At 39.0% G+C, this 15585-nt stretch overlaps 1 protein-coding gene across 1 annotated transcript in view; it reads left to right on the top strand.

The window, feature by feature from the left end:
• Positions 1–15585, top strand: part of ABCB11 (ATP binding cassette subfamily B member 11) — a gene marked incomplete at both ends in the record, with an annotated part of 83912 nt that overhangs the window by 22845 nt on the left and 45482 nt on the right. The window contains 5 exons of the mRNA XM_079710284.1: positions 1495–1666; positions 4548–4672; positions 5896–6070; positions 12108–12221; positions 14605–14715. Coding sequence (XP_079566410.1) covers positions 1495–1666; positions 4548–4672; positions 5896–6070; positions 12108–12221; positions 14605–14715 — 697 coding nt within the window. The remainder of the gene's footprint in view (positions 1–1494; positions 1667–4547; positions 4673–5895; positions 6071–12107; positions 12222–14604; positions 14716–15585) is intronic.

Raw genomic sequence — 15585 nt, 5'->3', positions numbered from 1 at the left:
GTTATTTGATCTCGGAAAAAGAAATTGAGGGATGTCACAATCTATGTACCCATAAGGAAAACAATATGATTAGAAAGAATTATCTTGCTTTGCCTGTTGACATAATTTCCACATATAATGACAAAAACAAAAAAAAATTCAAAATAGTTTGAGAAAGATTCAAACTGAAAAACTAGATTTAAATCCAGTTTACACCTAAATACTAGTTTGGGTCATTAATAGTTTCCCCCCACCCCCGCCCATAATTTTTGAATGAGCCCTGAGTAATGAGAACCGTTGAACTGTGTTGAATTAAAGTTTGAGGTCCCATGAAAGACAGTTAGTGTGTAGTGTAGTGAAGATAAAAGCAGACTGAATGTTGGGGCCCCTAGACCAGCACTCATTCTGCCCTTTACTTACTTTGACCTTGAACAGATACTTAACCTTGCTAGAATACAATTGTGTAATCTCTCTGTAATGTCTAAGGTCCTTTTCTGCTATCAAGTCCTGAGCCTTGTTTGCTCCATCTGGGCAAGAGATTATGGGAATGTTCACAGGAATACGAATTTAATGTAATTAAATCAACCAATACTCTGGAGCACTTACCCTATGCAAGGCATAAAGATATACCACAGAGCTCCTGATCTCAAGGAACTTACAGCCTAGTAGGAGGGATAAAGGGTTCAAGCAAATAATCAGAGCTAACGTACATTGATTGTTTACTATATGCTAGGCACTGGTCTACATATTGGGTTAGCCAAAAAGTTCGTTTGGATTTTCCATATGTTACAGAAAAACCCGAACGAACTTTTGGGCCAACCCAATACTTTATGTGTATTAACTAATCCTCACTGCTACCGACTGAGGTAGGTTCTGTTTTTATCTTCATTTTATAGATGAGGAAACTGAGACACAGAAAGGCTAAGTAACTTGCCCAAGAAGAGCTTGTGTTTAAATTCGGAGTCTGGCTCCAGAGTCTGTGCTGTTAACCACAATTCTATACTGCCTATAAGCAGAAAGCAACAATTACATACACATACATATACACATGTATACAGATTAATTACATTGCTATGGAAACACAGGAAAGTAGTTATTACTTCTCCCTGGGGGATTATATAAATTTTTATGAAATAGGTCGTATGTGAGTAGAACCTTGAGGTGGAAAAGATTTAGCAGGTATAAAGGAAAGAAAGGCTGTTTAGGACCAACCAAGGATATTAGCTTTAAGAAAGAAAGGGACAAATAAGAGGGTTTCCAAAAGTCTTTGCCTATGTTGAATGAACACCAGTCAGGAAAACTGGATTAAGGACACATTCCCTTGGCTATGAGGAGAGAGGCTTGCTGCCCTCCCAAGCTGCAGCAAAATTTCCAAGATGTGAGAAGCTATTAAGTTTCCCAAGGGCAATGGGGTACAGAAATAGGAGTGTTTAGAGAGGAAAGATTGTACTTTCTCAGCAAGATATTGAATTGACCAAATTCAGTTTTAGTGACCAAAGCCTCTCTTGTTTCTAGTGATATTAACAAAATCAATGATGCCATTGCCGACCAAATGGCCATTTTCATTCAGCGCATGACCACGAGCATCTGTGGGTTCCTGCTGGGATTTTACCGGGGTTGGAAACTGACCTTGGTTATTATCTCTGTCAGCCCTCTCATTGGGATTGCAGCAGCCATCATTGGTCTGGTAAGAATGTCTTCTCACTTCTCTCCATGGGAAGACTTTTGCACTGAGAAACAGCCAAAAATGTGAAGCTTGATTCCCTTCTCCTGAGTACGTTTAGTCAACATCATTATCACCATTTTGATTTATTTTGTTTGATTATTCCTCAGTATCAAATAACATTCCATTATTAGATTAGGGATTAATAATGTTTTAATAACACAAATATTATGGTATTAATAACAATAACAACTACATTAATTGAATATTTACTATTTTGCCAGGCACTATTAGGAGCCTCAAGGACATGATCTCTAATTTTACAACAATCTTATAAAGTATTAATGCCATTTTAAATATAAGAAATGGAGGTTCAGAGAGGTAAAGGGACCTGTCTGGAACTGCACAGCCAGTGAATGACAGAATAGGATTCAAATTCAAGGAAGCCTGATTCTAAATCCCCACTCATTCTGCAGTGTGCCTGTGGCTTCCAGTGGTCTCCCAAGTTCAGATGCTCCCCTCAGAAAGGCCCAACAAATAAAAGAGATTTCTGCAATTACACTGTGTTCTCCATTCCATCTGATCAGTTTCAGAGAGAGAGGGTTATCTGACCCATTCAGAGAAGTATCCCAGTCACAGTTTCGATTTCCCAGGTATGCAGGCCAAGAAAAAGTATAGGAGTAGGAATTTGGGGTCATCCCAGTTAAAAAACACTCCCAAGGATTGAGAAATTATTCTATTTTACTTTTAGAGCAGCCACATTAGATAACAGGTCATGGGGTCAGGCACACTAATAATTTGCTGTAAATGAGAATAAAATTTAAGTGAAAAGCTGCACATACGTTCACATCATTGAGCTACAGGTACCGATCTTCATGACTGTATTTTCTAGCAAAATACTCTCTGCACTCCGCTGGCTGTATTACTCAAATATTTCCCAGGTAATACAGAGGGACAATAGCAAAGAGCTCATTCCACTTAACTAGGTCACCACCTGGCTCTACCACCTGGCTCAAGAAAGATATGTTCAACTTGTCAAAATGTCAGTTTCCTCATCTTTAAAATAAGGTTAGTACCTCCCAAAGTCATTGTGATGACTCAAGGCATTATCCATGTTATGCACTTAGCATGGCATCTGGTGCAGAATTAATTACTAAAGAGATATTAGTTTCTATTTTTTTCCCAATCCACCAAATCATGCAAGTTTTACAACAGTCTTTCCTACCAAATGCTTTCCAGCTGCACTCCAGGGAAGCCTCAGCTTCCACAGAGGGTCACTGGGGAGTCTGCAAACATTTGATTCAGGCTTTTTTTCCCTCCAAAAAAATTTAATCTCTTTCTTCAAACCCACAAAAGATTAATATTCACACTCAAATGGATCATATGTCACGTTTTCACATGTTGGAGACCAACAGCATAAACTGGTTAACTTGATTTCAGATAAGCTCAAAGCACAGTTTCTCTTGTTGTCTCAGTGTCCATATTTCAACTTCTTGTAAATGTGTCACCGATTTGGAATGTTGTAGCTCTGCACTTGTTTCTTCTTGAATTCAGGTGTGTGCATGTTTGTGTAAAATGATACGAGCAATTTCACTAAGTTCAATTCAAAAGCAGGACAAAAAAAGGTGGAGGAGGCAATATATGACATATTAGAATATGACATATTAGAACTGATTGTAGGTTTTGTATGCCTTTGTATGACTTTTATATACCTACGATGGGAAATATGAACAACTGTTAGATATTTCCCAATATACATCTTTTTAAGTTCCTATATCAGTTTAATTGAAGTATCCAGAGATTCTTTAATGTGCCATTACAATAAAAACTGATAACATTCTCAACTACTTAATTTTCTCATTACTATGCTCATTACATATTTCAGAAGTAAATTAGAAGAGGATTGTGGTAAAAACTGCCATACCATCCAACGTCACATTTTAATGTTGATTAAAATAGCCTTACTTTCCTTTATTGTTGCCTTTCAATTCACAAGATTTATAAAATGTGGACTTGTGAAATAAATATATTGTAATAAAATACCACTTTTACTTATCTTATATGTTAAAATTCTGTCTAAGATTTTGTTTGATAAGGGTTTTGCTGCTAAAAGTTCAGAAAAACTTGGAAGATAAACTTCCTTAGTCTGGGTACTATATATATTTTTAGGTTTCTGAGTCAGTTAATCTTCCACAACATTTGCTTTTTCCCCTTCTTGTTTCTTAATCTGTGCCAGGGAAGTCTTTGGTGGTTGATTCTAACTAGGACTCAATCCAGGTCCAATTTTAGAAAAACTAACTTGTTTAATATTAAGTGCAATGTCTTTTTCTTTCCTTTTGTAAAAAGCAAAACTAGTTAGTTGAGTCCCTACAGTTGAGTCAAGTGGTGTAATATTTATCTGAAGCTTTCTCCTATGGAATTACCTCTGCTGCATCATGCCTTTGCACGCTCAGAACCTCTCCCTTATTCTATATTCTAATGAATATGACACCTGCATGGGCCTCTGGTCTTTGCATATAGTATTTGTCTGTAAACTGTGACATGGCCTTTGGACAATAGCAATGAACTCTGACATGGTTTGACTTGAAAACGTCATTAATATGATGACTGAAACACTGTGGTCACATAGAATGCCCTATTTAGTACATACTCTGTGAGAAGTTTTGTTGAGGCTGACTTTTAATGGAGTCATTTTGATATGTCAACAACCAAACACCCATGGATGAGGATTAACATGGCTCAAACTTGGACCAAATTCTTTCCTCAGTAAACGCTGTTCCAGTGGGAATCTAGTCTTGTATTAAACTGTGCTACATGTTTGCTCTGCTAGATGAATCAGTGAATGGCGGAGTGACTTACCTAATTATCTGGTCTTCACATTTTATTTTTTTCGTTTGGACTTCAGAGTGTGTCCAAGTTTACAGACCATGAATTGAGGGCCTATGCCAAAGCAGGGGCAGTGGCTGATGAAGTCCTCTCATCTATTCCAACAGTGGCTGCTTATGGTGGTGAGAAAAAAGAGGTTGAAAGGTTAGTTAATTGAAATGTCTGCCACTTTCCTGAACTTTGTTGATCTGCATACTACCCTGAATCTTCCCCGTTTTGTATAAAGTGGCAGATTCACCTTGCTATGGTACCCTGAGGGAGCTTTTGTTCAAGAGGTAGCTAAGCTAAGCAATTAGATTGGTCAAAGCACCTACAAAAGACTCCCAAGACTTTAGCTCTGTGTTCTTGAAGATGATGCAGTTGGTGGCTTTTAGAAAGCCATCTTAGGTTGGATATTTGTTTCAAACTCTGATGGTGTGTGTGTACACACACCATACTTCATGCCAGTCTAAAACACTGTCTTCTGACATTAAGGAAAAGCCTACCTGATCTAAAATGCAATTTTGCACATTTTTCTTGAGCACTTTTTATTCAATGTGTTTTATTCAGCTACTACTGTACTATACTCTTTTTAAGTCTAAGATTTCCATTTAATCAAATAAAAGTTAGCATTGATATATTATAGACCATCATTCTAGGAGATTAACTGTTAATGAAAATCAAAACCTAAATGACCAAAACAACACAGTTGTCAAAACTTTGATTTTATTTATTCTTCCATTTATCTAGTATTTGTTGAGTGCTTATCAGGTGCCAGGTACTGATTTTATAAAACAGACACCAACTTAACTAAACTTTTATTTCATATGTTGTAGATCTAGTATGATCACATTCTCAGTTGCTACCAAATTCACCAAATGAAAAAGAGAATAGGATTTACAACCTCTGATTATCCTCTTTTCATTTTTTTTCTTTTGCTTCTTTTGTTTGTGAAGTGATTACCTTACTTCTCATAAAAAACTGCATTAGCATATTTCCTCCACTATGGAAGATATTATCATTCATGGCATGTGACTTAATGAGAGAATTCAAACACAAATAACACTAGACCCCTCATGGTCAAATATTAGTGTTGAAAATTCTTTTCTCTTGGGACAAAGCTTACCCCACTGTACTCATCCAAGAAGTAATCAACTATGAGGCTTTGTTAGGCATCATCCTTTCAACACATTGTCATTGCCAGGTTGAAGCAAATTTTAAGGAACTACACAGGCATTATTGTTGTTTTCTTTCCCTAAAGCTGCTCTGTGTTTGGAATGATTTTATAATCATTGATTAAAACCACTGCATTGTGGCCTGTTTTAAACATTTTAACTTGAACTGCTGCTGCTGTTGCTGAAATAGACTCAAATGTTTTCTCTTCACAGGTATGAGAAAAATCTTGTGTTTGCCCAGCGTTGGGGAATTAGAAAAGGGATAGTGATGGGATTCTTTACTGGATTCATGTGGTGTCTCATCTTCTTCTGTTACGCTCTGGCCTTCTGGTACGGCTCCAGACTCGTCCTGGATGATGGAGAATATACGGCAGGAACCCTTGTCCAGGTACTTCCATCTTGATGACCTAGATAGAACATTTCCTGCCGGTATCTCAGAAAAGTCCACAGTGAAGGCATTCTGTTTATCTCGTTAGTGTCTGAAGGAGGAAAGCCTCAATGATTTGATGGAGTCCATCTGTTGAAACAGCAATACTTATGCCTTTTATAGTAAAGGGATGCTGAGCATTTGAGTTCATGAGACTCGTGATTTCATGCTTTCCAATCAACGGAAGATTTTATAGCTGTAAAACAATGATTTTTCTGATTGAGTCCAAAAGATGAAAATGGAAAGTCAGGGATCTCCTAGCTAAAAATTAACAGCTTATGTGGTTGAGCTTAATAATGGCATAAGATATGTGCTAATGGACATAGTTGTTACATACACTCACTCATAGTTACTAAACTACAAAGCCAATAATATCCTCAACTGAACAGGTAATACAAGTATATTTTATTCCTCACTTGCACTGTAGCCATGCTATAGCTAATGCCTTGGCTACTTTAATTTCCAGTATCTTCTCAGTTGTCTTTTCAAGAATTAATTATTGAGCATCTACTATATGCCAGACTCATACAAAGTGTAGAGAATTCAGTAGTGAGCAAAAGAAATGTGATATTTGCCTTGATGGAATTTACAGTCTAATGGGGAAGCTAAACAATAAATAAACACATAATGCGTAATGACGATGGTATTGTATGCTACAGAGGACAGGGACCTCGACAGTGAATAGCAGGTGTGGATGGAGTCAGGGAAAGCTCTTTCTCCCGCTCACCTTTCCTCCTTAGTTTACACCGCCTCTCCTTACAGTTAGACTGTTGTCATTGTTCAAATTCCCAACTGGATGGCACTTCCCCAGTCAGGTCTTCCATGCTCATCCAATCTTCTATTCTCCTGCATGGTTTGCTGAACTTTTCCTTCAGAGTCCTTGAATGAATCTGAACACTTGCATTTATTTACATTTGTTCCTGTCCCTTCCCACCCTCACACAGTAAGCTCCATGAGGTCAGGGAGGTAAAACATGAAATATATGTTCCATTTGGTCTGTTAATTATTCAATAAATTATATTAATTTAAAAAGCATGGAAGTGGTTTCATATAAGATTCTTTAAAAAATATTTTGGCTCCAGATTCTAGGTAGGACAGGCATCAATTAAATAATGCAAAATACCATAATTTTGTGCACCAGAAATTTGCTAGCCAGAAGCCTGCAATTTAAGACCCACTGCTTTTATATAAATACTTATCTAGGGAAAGTTGAATAGAAATTTCACTTGCAAATAGAAATGATTATTAGAGGTCAGACCATAATCATTCTAAGGCACTGACTTTATTTCATTAAGAGCATGGTAATACACTAAGAATGACTTTTTAAAATTCAGTTTTTCTTTGAAAGATAAACAGATGGCATCACTTGAAGTTTGTTTAAAAAAATTAAATATGATAAATCATGTTAAAATGTTTTGTAAACCTTAAAGGGATAGCATAGATGGAAAGTGTTACTATTATTGTAATTTAACCACTTTCTTAATAACTTTAATATAGCTTTGCACATTTGAAAAGCCAGTGAAAGTAGTGCAGGTCTAAAATCTGACTATAAAGTCCTTTGTCTTTATTGACCTAATGATTCTTAAGAACTTTCAGCTTTACCACACTAGAAATAGCAGTAGTTGACTTTAGTCTCAGCAGCTTGTATCTGCTCGCTATGCAGAAAGATATGCACTGAGAAAAGACATCCTTCTTTTGATTCCTTGCCTGCAAGGAGGGGACAGAAGTGTGTACAAATAACGGTTCAGAGGGAAAGATGAAAAAATGGTAAATTGAAAATACACAATTCCAGTTGGAATCACTGAATTACCACTGAGTTACCCTTGGTAACTCTCTCCAGTGAAGATCCAATTTTATGGTTCTGTTAAAAGATAAACTGAAGCATATTAACATTTTTAGAAGTTTGTTTGAGAAAAAATAATTCCTATTGGGCACAACAAACCAGAAATGGTTAGAGGGGGTCTATTAATAAAAGCTAGGGGAAAGACTTTTATAGAGAAGTGGAGGAAGCAAAGCAAAGGAATTATTTGATCGACTGTAGCTTAAGTAGTTGCCTTATTGGGGAAAGCCTAATTGGCTGTTCATGATTGGTTGTCCTTAGGTTTTGATTTCTTAGCCTTGAGGCATGCAGGCTTACGTTCTGGTCGCTTAGGTAGGGCTGCTACATTAGGTGGCATTAAAGCCACCTCGGTCTAACGGCGTCCTTGTTTAACTCATTTAACAAGTTCTCACCTTCAAGTTTCCTGCCCGTTGGATTATAGGCTACTCTATACCTTCTGTAAATAATTCCTTCTCTCAACTGATATTTCTTGAGTACTTACTATGTGCAGACATGGCACACTATGTGTCTCTAACATTTTAATCATCAATAACTAACCTCACCTCCTTTTCCTAAACTTTTCCTTGCAAGCCTCCACTTACATCTTAAGAAACTTTACTCTGGGAAGATGAGAGACATTCTTTAACAGCATAATCATTGGTAAGCATTCCCTTTCTGGTTCTCTTTCTCCCCCTCTCTGTCCCTTTCTCTCGAGCGTGCATGCACCTTTTTGGCCACGCTCTGAGCAACAAACTATAAAGGCTGAGTTTGCATAAGCTGAGTTGAGTGTTTTTAATACATTAAACTAATTAACAATTAGGTTAATCTAACACATTTTGTGATGCACAAAATCATTATTGGCTGCATGGTAATTGGGCATAAATGGTAAGTATTTCACATAAATGACTGTAATTAGTATCACTTGTACATGGACAAAAAACATACTCTATGATCTATTATGAAAAAAAGATGAAAGGGAACTGAATGGTGCTGATGGCTGCTCTTTCTTGCCCCTCTTAAGTTTCAGGACTCGATAATGAAGAAGTAACAGCAGTGATAGAGAGGAACATTATTCAGTGTACACAAGGTGTCAAGCACTGAGTGAAGTATTTAATATAATTACCATGTGTGATACTCACAACTTCATTCTGTAACTGATGCCATTATGCTACCAGTTAAAAATGAAATGGAGCCCTGAGGTTGAGAAATATATGCCAGATAGCACAGGGTGGGATTTGAGCTCAGATCCCTGTGCCTCTGAGGCTTGACCCATTAACTACTGTCTTCCTGTTTCTGAATCTCTTCCAAGGGGCCACAGATCCCTTTTAATTTAATTTATTTATTTACTTATTTAATTGAACTCTAGTTGGTTTACAATGTTGTGATAGTTTCAGGTGTAGAGCAAAGTGATTCAGTTATATATATATGTATATATATATATACCCTTTTTCAGATTCTTTTCCATTATAGGTTATTGCAAGATACTGAATATAATTCCGTGTGCTATACAGTAGGACCTTGTTGTTTATCTGTTTTATATACAGTAATGTGTATCCATTAATCCCAAACTCCTAATTTATCCCTCCCCCCTTTCCCATTTGGTGACCATAAGTTTATTTTCTATGAACAGATCCCCTTTTCTCCAGCACAGCTCACCCACAGATAAATTATTCCGCAGAGGTCTCTTTTGCCCTCCCTCTTCCCACACCACAGTCCACAGGGCTGAAGAGTGAGATATTTGGGGTGAGAAATGATGTGTGCTAGCTACTGCGATGGTATTAGGATGTGTACCTCTGTCTGTCTCACTCCCTCTTTCCCTGAGGACCCCGAGAGAGATGTTTGCTTGAGGTAGTGCTTGCAAAGCCAGGCGGAGCAAGGGTTTGACTCCAAACTTCAGTTCAGGCCACTAGTGAGTTGGTCTAGAATCAGCAAACCATGGCCCACAAGTGAAATCCAGCCTGTGGCCCATTTTTGTAAATAAAGTTTTATTGGAACATAGCCACAGTCATTCATTTCCTACCGTCTATGACTGCTTTTGTACTACATAGTCGAGGAATTGAGTTGAATAATAGCTTCAGCCCATATGGCCTAAAAAGCCTAAAATCTTTGCTAACTGGCCCTTTATGGAAAGTGTTTACTGACCCCTGAACTAGGACATGTGGAAGTCTTCATTTGCTCAGTTAGAAAGACCTCTGATGCGGGTGGTCTTAACACAAATTAGACCACAAGTACTGTTCTGTCTGTTCATCTTCTCACTTCCTAAGTGTGGAATCTCACTTCTTTCATCATCATCATCACTATTATTTATGTGGCTGACATTGGATTAATCACCTTTACACACATTATCATTTACTTCTCATAACAATCCCTTGAGGTATATGCAATCATTATCCCTGTGTTACAGATAATGAACTACTGGGGCTTGAGAGAGTAAGTAATCTGCCAATGAGAGGAGGTACCTGCCATAATTAAGGAAAAGGACAGATGGACAGATGAAGGACAGATGAAGGGAGAATGTTTGTCCCCATGCATAGAATAGGGAATTCAGGGAGAAGGCAAGAAGGGGCCGGCCCACAGCATCCGGATATATGGAATAGAGAGGTTCCTGAGAGGGAGGAGATGCCTGACTGGCTTTGAGAAGCTCCATGGTCCAGCCATAAGGGAGAAGGAGAATGGGGAGGGACTCAGGTATTTTGCCCTGGTGTGCTATAACCCGTGGGAAGAATCCAGCTCATGAAACCACCACAGACTAGGTTTATTTGATTACCCGAAAAAGACTACATTCATGCAGGTGCCAACCTTTATTTTAGCTCAGAAAATAACTCCAGTCCTCAATAGATGGTGGCCAACGAAACAGCCTCCATGTGAGTCACGTGACTAAAGCTCATTCTTTGGTTGAAAGGGTGAAGTCTTGTGCTTCTCCTAGAGGCCAACATGAAGAATTGCCTCTTTGCTTCTTTATAAACAGCACTGATTAAAAACAGAGTGCTCACCTACTAGAGAATGGACTTGAGGACACGGGGAGGGGGAAGGGTAAGCTGGGACCAAGTGAGAGAGTGGCATGGACATATATACACTACCAAACGTAAAATAGCTAGCTAGTGGGAAGCAGCCGCATAGCACAGGGAGATCAGCTCGGTGGTTTGTGACCACCTAGAGGGGTGGGATAAGGGAGGGTGGGAGGGAGGGAGACGCAAGAGGGAAGAGATGTGGGAACATATGTATATGTATAACTGATTCACTTTGTTATACAGCAGAAACCAACACACCATTTTAAAGCAATTATACTCCAATAAAGATGTTAAAAACAAAACAAAACAAAACAGAGTGCTGTTGGGTAGGAACATCTGATCATGAGCAGGTAGCCTTCCCCTAACTTAATGAGATGGCCACGTTGGTGAATCAAAGAAGAGCTTCCCCAGGTCTACACAGGAACCTGGCCACTCCACTCGTGTGCAGCAGCAGTAGATCAGCCTGGGAGCTGGACAAAATGTCAATCAAGAACCTGGATTCAAATAATGCTCTACCCCTTGATACACGTTGAGACATTGAGTAAGTTAGGCAGCCTCCATACACCTCTGTTTCCTCTTCTGTTGTAAGGATTAAATGAAGTAATACGAGTAGAGCACTGAAACACATACCTTACTATTATTGTTATTATTGCTAATAGCAGTATAGCAGTAGTTATCCTAAAAACTAATTCACTAGTAGCAGGAATATAGCAGTAGCAGTAGTAGTAGGCATATTTGCACGTACCAGTCTCTAGGACAATCAAGCTAATCACAGTGTCTTTATCATTTCAACAACCCTTTAACCAGAAGTCTTTAACATTATAAGGCTGTTTATAAAATGAATCAATTATCGTATCACTACTCGAACCCACTCAGTGTCTATATGCTGCCTTGCTTAGACCTCTTACTGATCTAAAAACATGTTCTTCTTTGTAGAATAGTGATGTTCAATCAAAACTAATGTAGTCTTTTAAATCAAAACAGTAGAAAAATTGGAGATACTTTGCAGAACAAAAACTGTTCCTAGTGTTTCCAAAGAGCTATTTAGCTTTCAAACTCCCACAGAAGAATATTTCTGAGAAATCTTTGAGTTCACATGGGCAGCCCAAATGACAGTGAAGACTATTTACAAATTGATGAAAACTATGTTTGTCTCTTTTTATTACAGATTTTCCTCAGTGTCCTAGTAGGAGCTTTAAATCTTGGCAATGCCTCTTCCTGTTTGGAAGCCTTTGCAGCTGGCCGTGCAGCAGCCACCAGCATTTTTGAGACAATGGACCGGGTATGTAAAAGCAAAAAGTAAAGGCCATTAGCAGGTTGGGGCTGAGGGGAGGAATGAACTCACGAGGAATTTATCCTCAATGTTAAAAAATATGAGAAACTATCACAATGCCCTTAATTCAGCAGTACTTAAATAAGTGCTGTCATGAGCCAGACCCCATTCTGAGCTGGCAGTGCAGGAGTGAAATAGAACAAATAAGGCCCCTGCTCTCATATCATATGGGAAATAGGCAATACCGAAGTAGGCACATTCAAAGATAAGATAATATTGGATGGTGATAAGTACAAGGAAGGGAGTAAAATAGGTCAGTGTGATAGTGCTTGGGATGGGGGATGGAGCATTTAAATTGAGTGATTGTGACACCGTTTCTGAGCTGAGAACCAAAGGAGGTGAGTCAGCCATGCAAAAGGGGACTCGTGGGAGGAGAGATGCCTGAGAGGTGAGAGCAGGGAGGTATTCATGGAAGAGATCTCCAGGTTGGAAAAGGGCTTGGTGAATGCAAGGAACTAAAAGTCAGTGTGACTGAACAGAGTGAGCAAGAGACAGAGGCTGGAGGAATGGGAAGGGGCCAGATCACGCAGGACTTTAAGACCAAGTTCATAAGATTAGATTAACTTCTAATTGTGACAGAAAGTCTACAAGATTGTAAAGGACCCTGGCAGCCTGGCTAGGATTTCCCTGGTTGAGTTATTGAAGACATCAGAGGTCAAGCTAGAGAGGTCAAAATTCAAGAACAGAAGGGGGGAGGTGGCAATATGTTGTTTTATATTTTGGGGTTTCATTTATTGGGGTATAAAAAGATTGTTGAAAACCACATAGAGCTATCCAAAGTCTACCTCATTCTTAGGGTTGTTGCCTGCTCAAATTAGATGACGAGTCTGAAAGGCCCCTGAAACGATTACAAAAAATTAAGGCGTTTAAAAATTATTTTATTGGGGCATCCCTGATGGTGCAGTGGTTGAGAGTCCTCCTGCCGATGCAGGGGACACAGGTTCGTGCCCCGGTCCGGGAAGATCCCACATGCCGCGGAGCGGCTGGGCCCGTGAGCCAAGGCCGCTGAGCCTGCGCGTCCGGAGCCTGTGCTCTGCAACGGGAGAGGCCACAACAGTGAGAGGCCCGCATACCGCAAAAAAAAAAAAAAAAAAAAAGAATTATTTTATTATTTTTACTAGAGACCAAAGAAGAAGAAATAGATGACACTGTAGCCCCAAATAGAGTTATTATGATGAATTTCTGTCACTAGTGAGGGAGAGGAAAAAAGTTGACCCTGGATTGTTCTGGTAGTCGGAGATGACCCTCACTCTTGTCTGATGACCTAGCATGGTTAAGTTCTTTTTTTTTTTTTGCGGTACGCGGGCCTCTCACTGCCGTGGCCTCTCCCGTTGCGGAGCACAGGCTCCGGATGCGCAAGCTCAGCGGCCTTGGCTCACGGGCCCAGCCGCTCCGCGGCATGTGGGATCTTCCCAGACCGGGGCACGAACCCGTGTTCCCTGCATTGGCAGGCGGACTCTCAACCACTGCGCCACCAGGGAAGCCCTGGTTAAGTTCTGAATTAGGCTCACCACTAACAACAACAGAGGTGGAATTCAGCATATCAGTTGAAAGTTGGTATATTTGAAGACACCACTTGAGGACGTTTAGTTAGTTTTAATCATCATCTACAATAGATACTTAAATGTTGGATACTACTGGACCTTGGCCTCTTGAGATGTCTCTACTTCCTCAAGTGAACAAATGGGCATATCACCTGTCTAGTTAGGTTACAGTGATGATTACATAAATGAAAAAAGCATATTAAAGCACCTTGTACATTGTCTTCTGTGGTATCTCAATTTACAATACTCCATAATAATATCAATATATTATATACTAATATATTAATTATAGATCAATACTATATATTTCCATAACATCTTATGGAAAAACCCAAATGAACTTTTTGGCCAACCTATTATATTATTTTATTGTCATTATGTAATAATATATCACAGTAGTATACAATAAATACTAATTAATTAAATTAATGTGATAATATCTTATACCAATTATATGATCATTGACATGTTTTATATTAATTATAATTAATTGTATATTAATTATTTATGTAAGTTTTGTTATATATAAATATATGAAATATATTAATACTATTATATAGTAATGGTAATTACAATAGTAATAATCTCACATTAATTTCTCAGTGAATGGTAGTGAATATTATTACTATCATTAATGCATATTTAATGTGGAAGCAACTTATCTTTGGCATATCACTGCAGTGTTTTACCTGGTTGTTGTTCTGTTTTATGAATCAGTTCAAACCGAGATGGACAGTAAATGCATATAATACATGCTGTTGCTATATTCCTTTTATATTCTACTCCAGAAACCCCTCATTGACTGCATGTCAGAAGATGGTTACAAGTTGGATCGAATTAAGGGTGAAATTGAATTCCATAATGTGACCTTCCACTATCCTTCCAGACCAGAGGTGAAGGTAAGTGCCAAATTCTTCTTTGATGATTCATTTCCAGAGCCACAGAATAACTGTTTTTATGAAGCATGACTTATTTTCCAGGAACGAGGCAGAGAGACACGTTTCTCTGTAAGTATCCTCAGGTGTCTTGCGTTCCTCAGGCCACAAACCATATCCCTTGTGATAATAATATATGCAAATCTCTCTGGTGGCAACACAGTCTGGTAGCACATTCAGGTTAAGTCAACTGAGTGATGCTCTGTTAAAATGAGTGGCAGACCCTGTCACTGTGAGCACAAGCTAAACAAACTGCAAAACAATCAGAACAATCCAGAAGGATGGCTTATCAACCACCTCCTTAAAGCCTGCAGAAGGCGGGACACTGAATGGGTAGGGTATGAAGTGGCAAAGGAAAGCTGCTGTCTTTGACCTTTTTTATTTCCTATCCGTAAGTTCACAAGGATCTCTAGATCAGTCCTTTAAGGAAAGGTAATCTTGTGATATTATGGTCACATATCTTGTACTAGGTGATTGTCCAGGGCACATGGTGAAGAAAATTTACAGTTTTCCTGCACCTACTGAGCAAGTATCTTTAAAGCCAATTTACCCCACAGGAAAATTAGGATCTACTCCCCAAATGAACTGGCTTTGGGAGGAGACTTATTCCTCATTTTTAAAAGAGTATCTTTAGGGCTTCCCTGGTGGCACAGTGGTTGAGAGTCCGCCTGCCGATGCAGGGGATGCGGGTTCGTGCCCTGGTCTGGGAAGATCCCACATGCCGCGGAGCGGCTAGACCCGTGAGCCATGGCCGCTGAGCCTGCGCGTCCAGAGCCTGTGCTCCGCAATGGGAGAGGCCACAACAGTGAGAGGCCCGCATACCGCAAAAAAAAA

The sequence above is a fragment of the Hyperoodon ampullatus genome (genome assembly GCF_949752795.1).
Source record: "Hyperoodon ampullatus genome assembly, chromosome: 8".
Classification (NCBI taxonomy): Eukaryota; Metazoa; Chordata; class Mammalia; order Artiodactyla; family Ziphiidae; genus Hyperoodon; species Hyperoodon ampullatus.
Note: the sequence above shows the minus strand (reverse complement) of the source record. Positions and strands in the feature narration are given on the sequence as shown.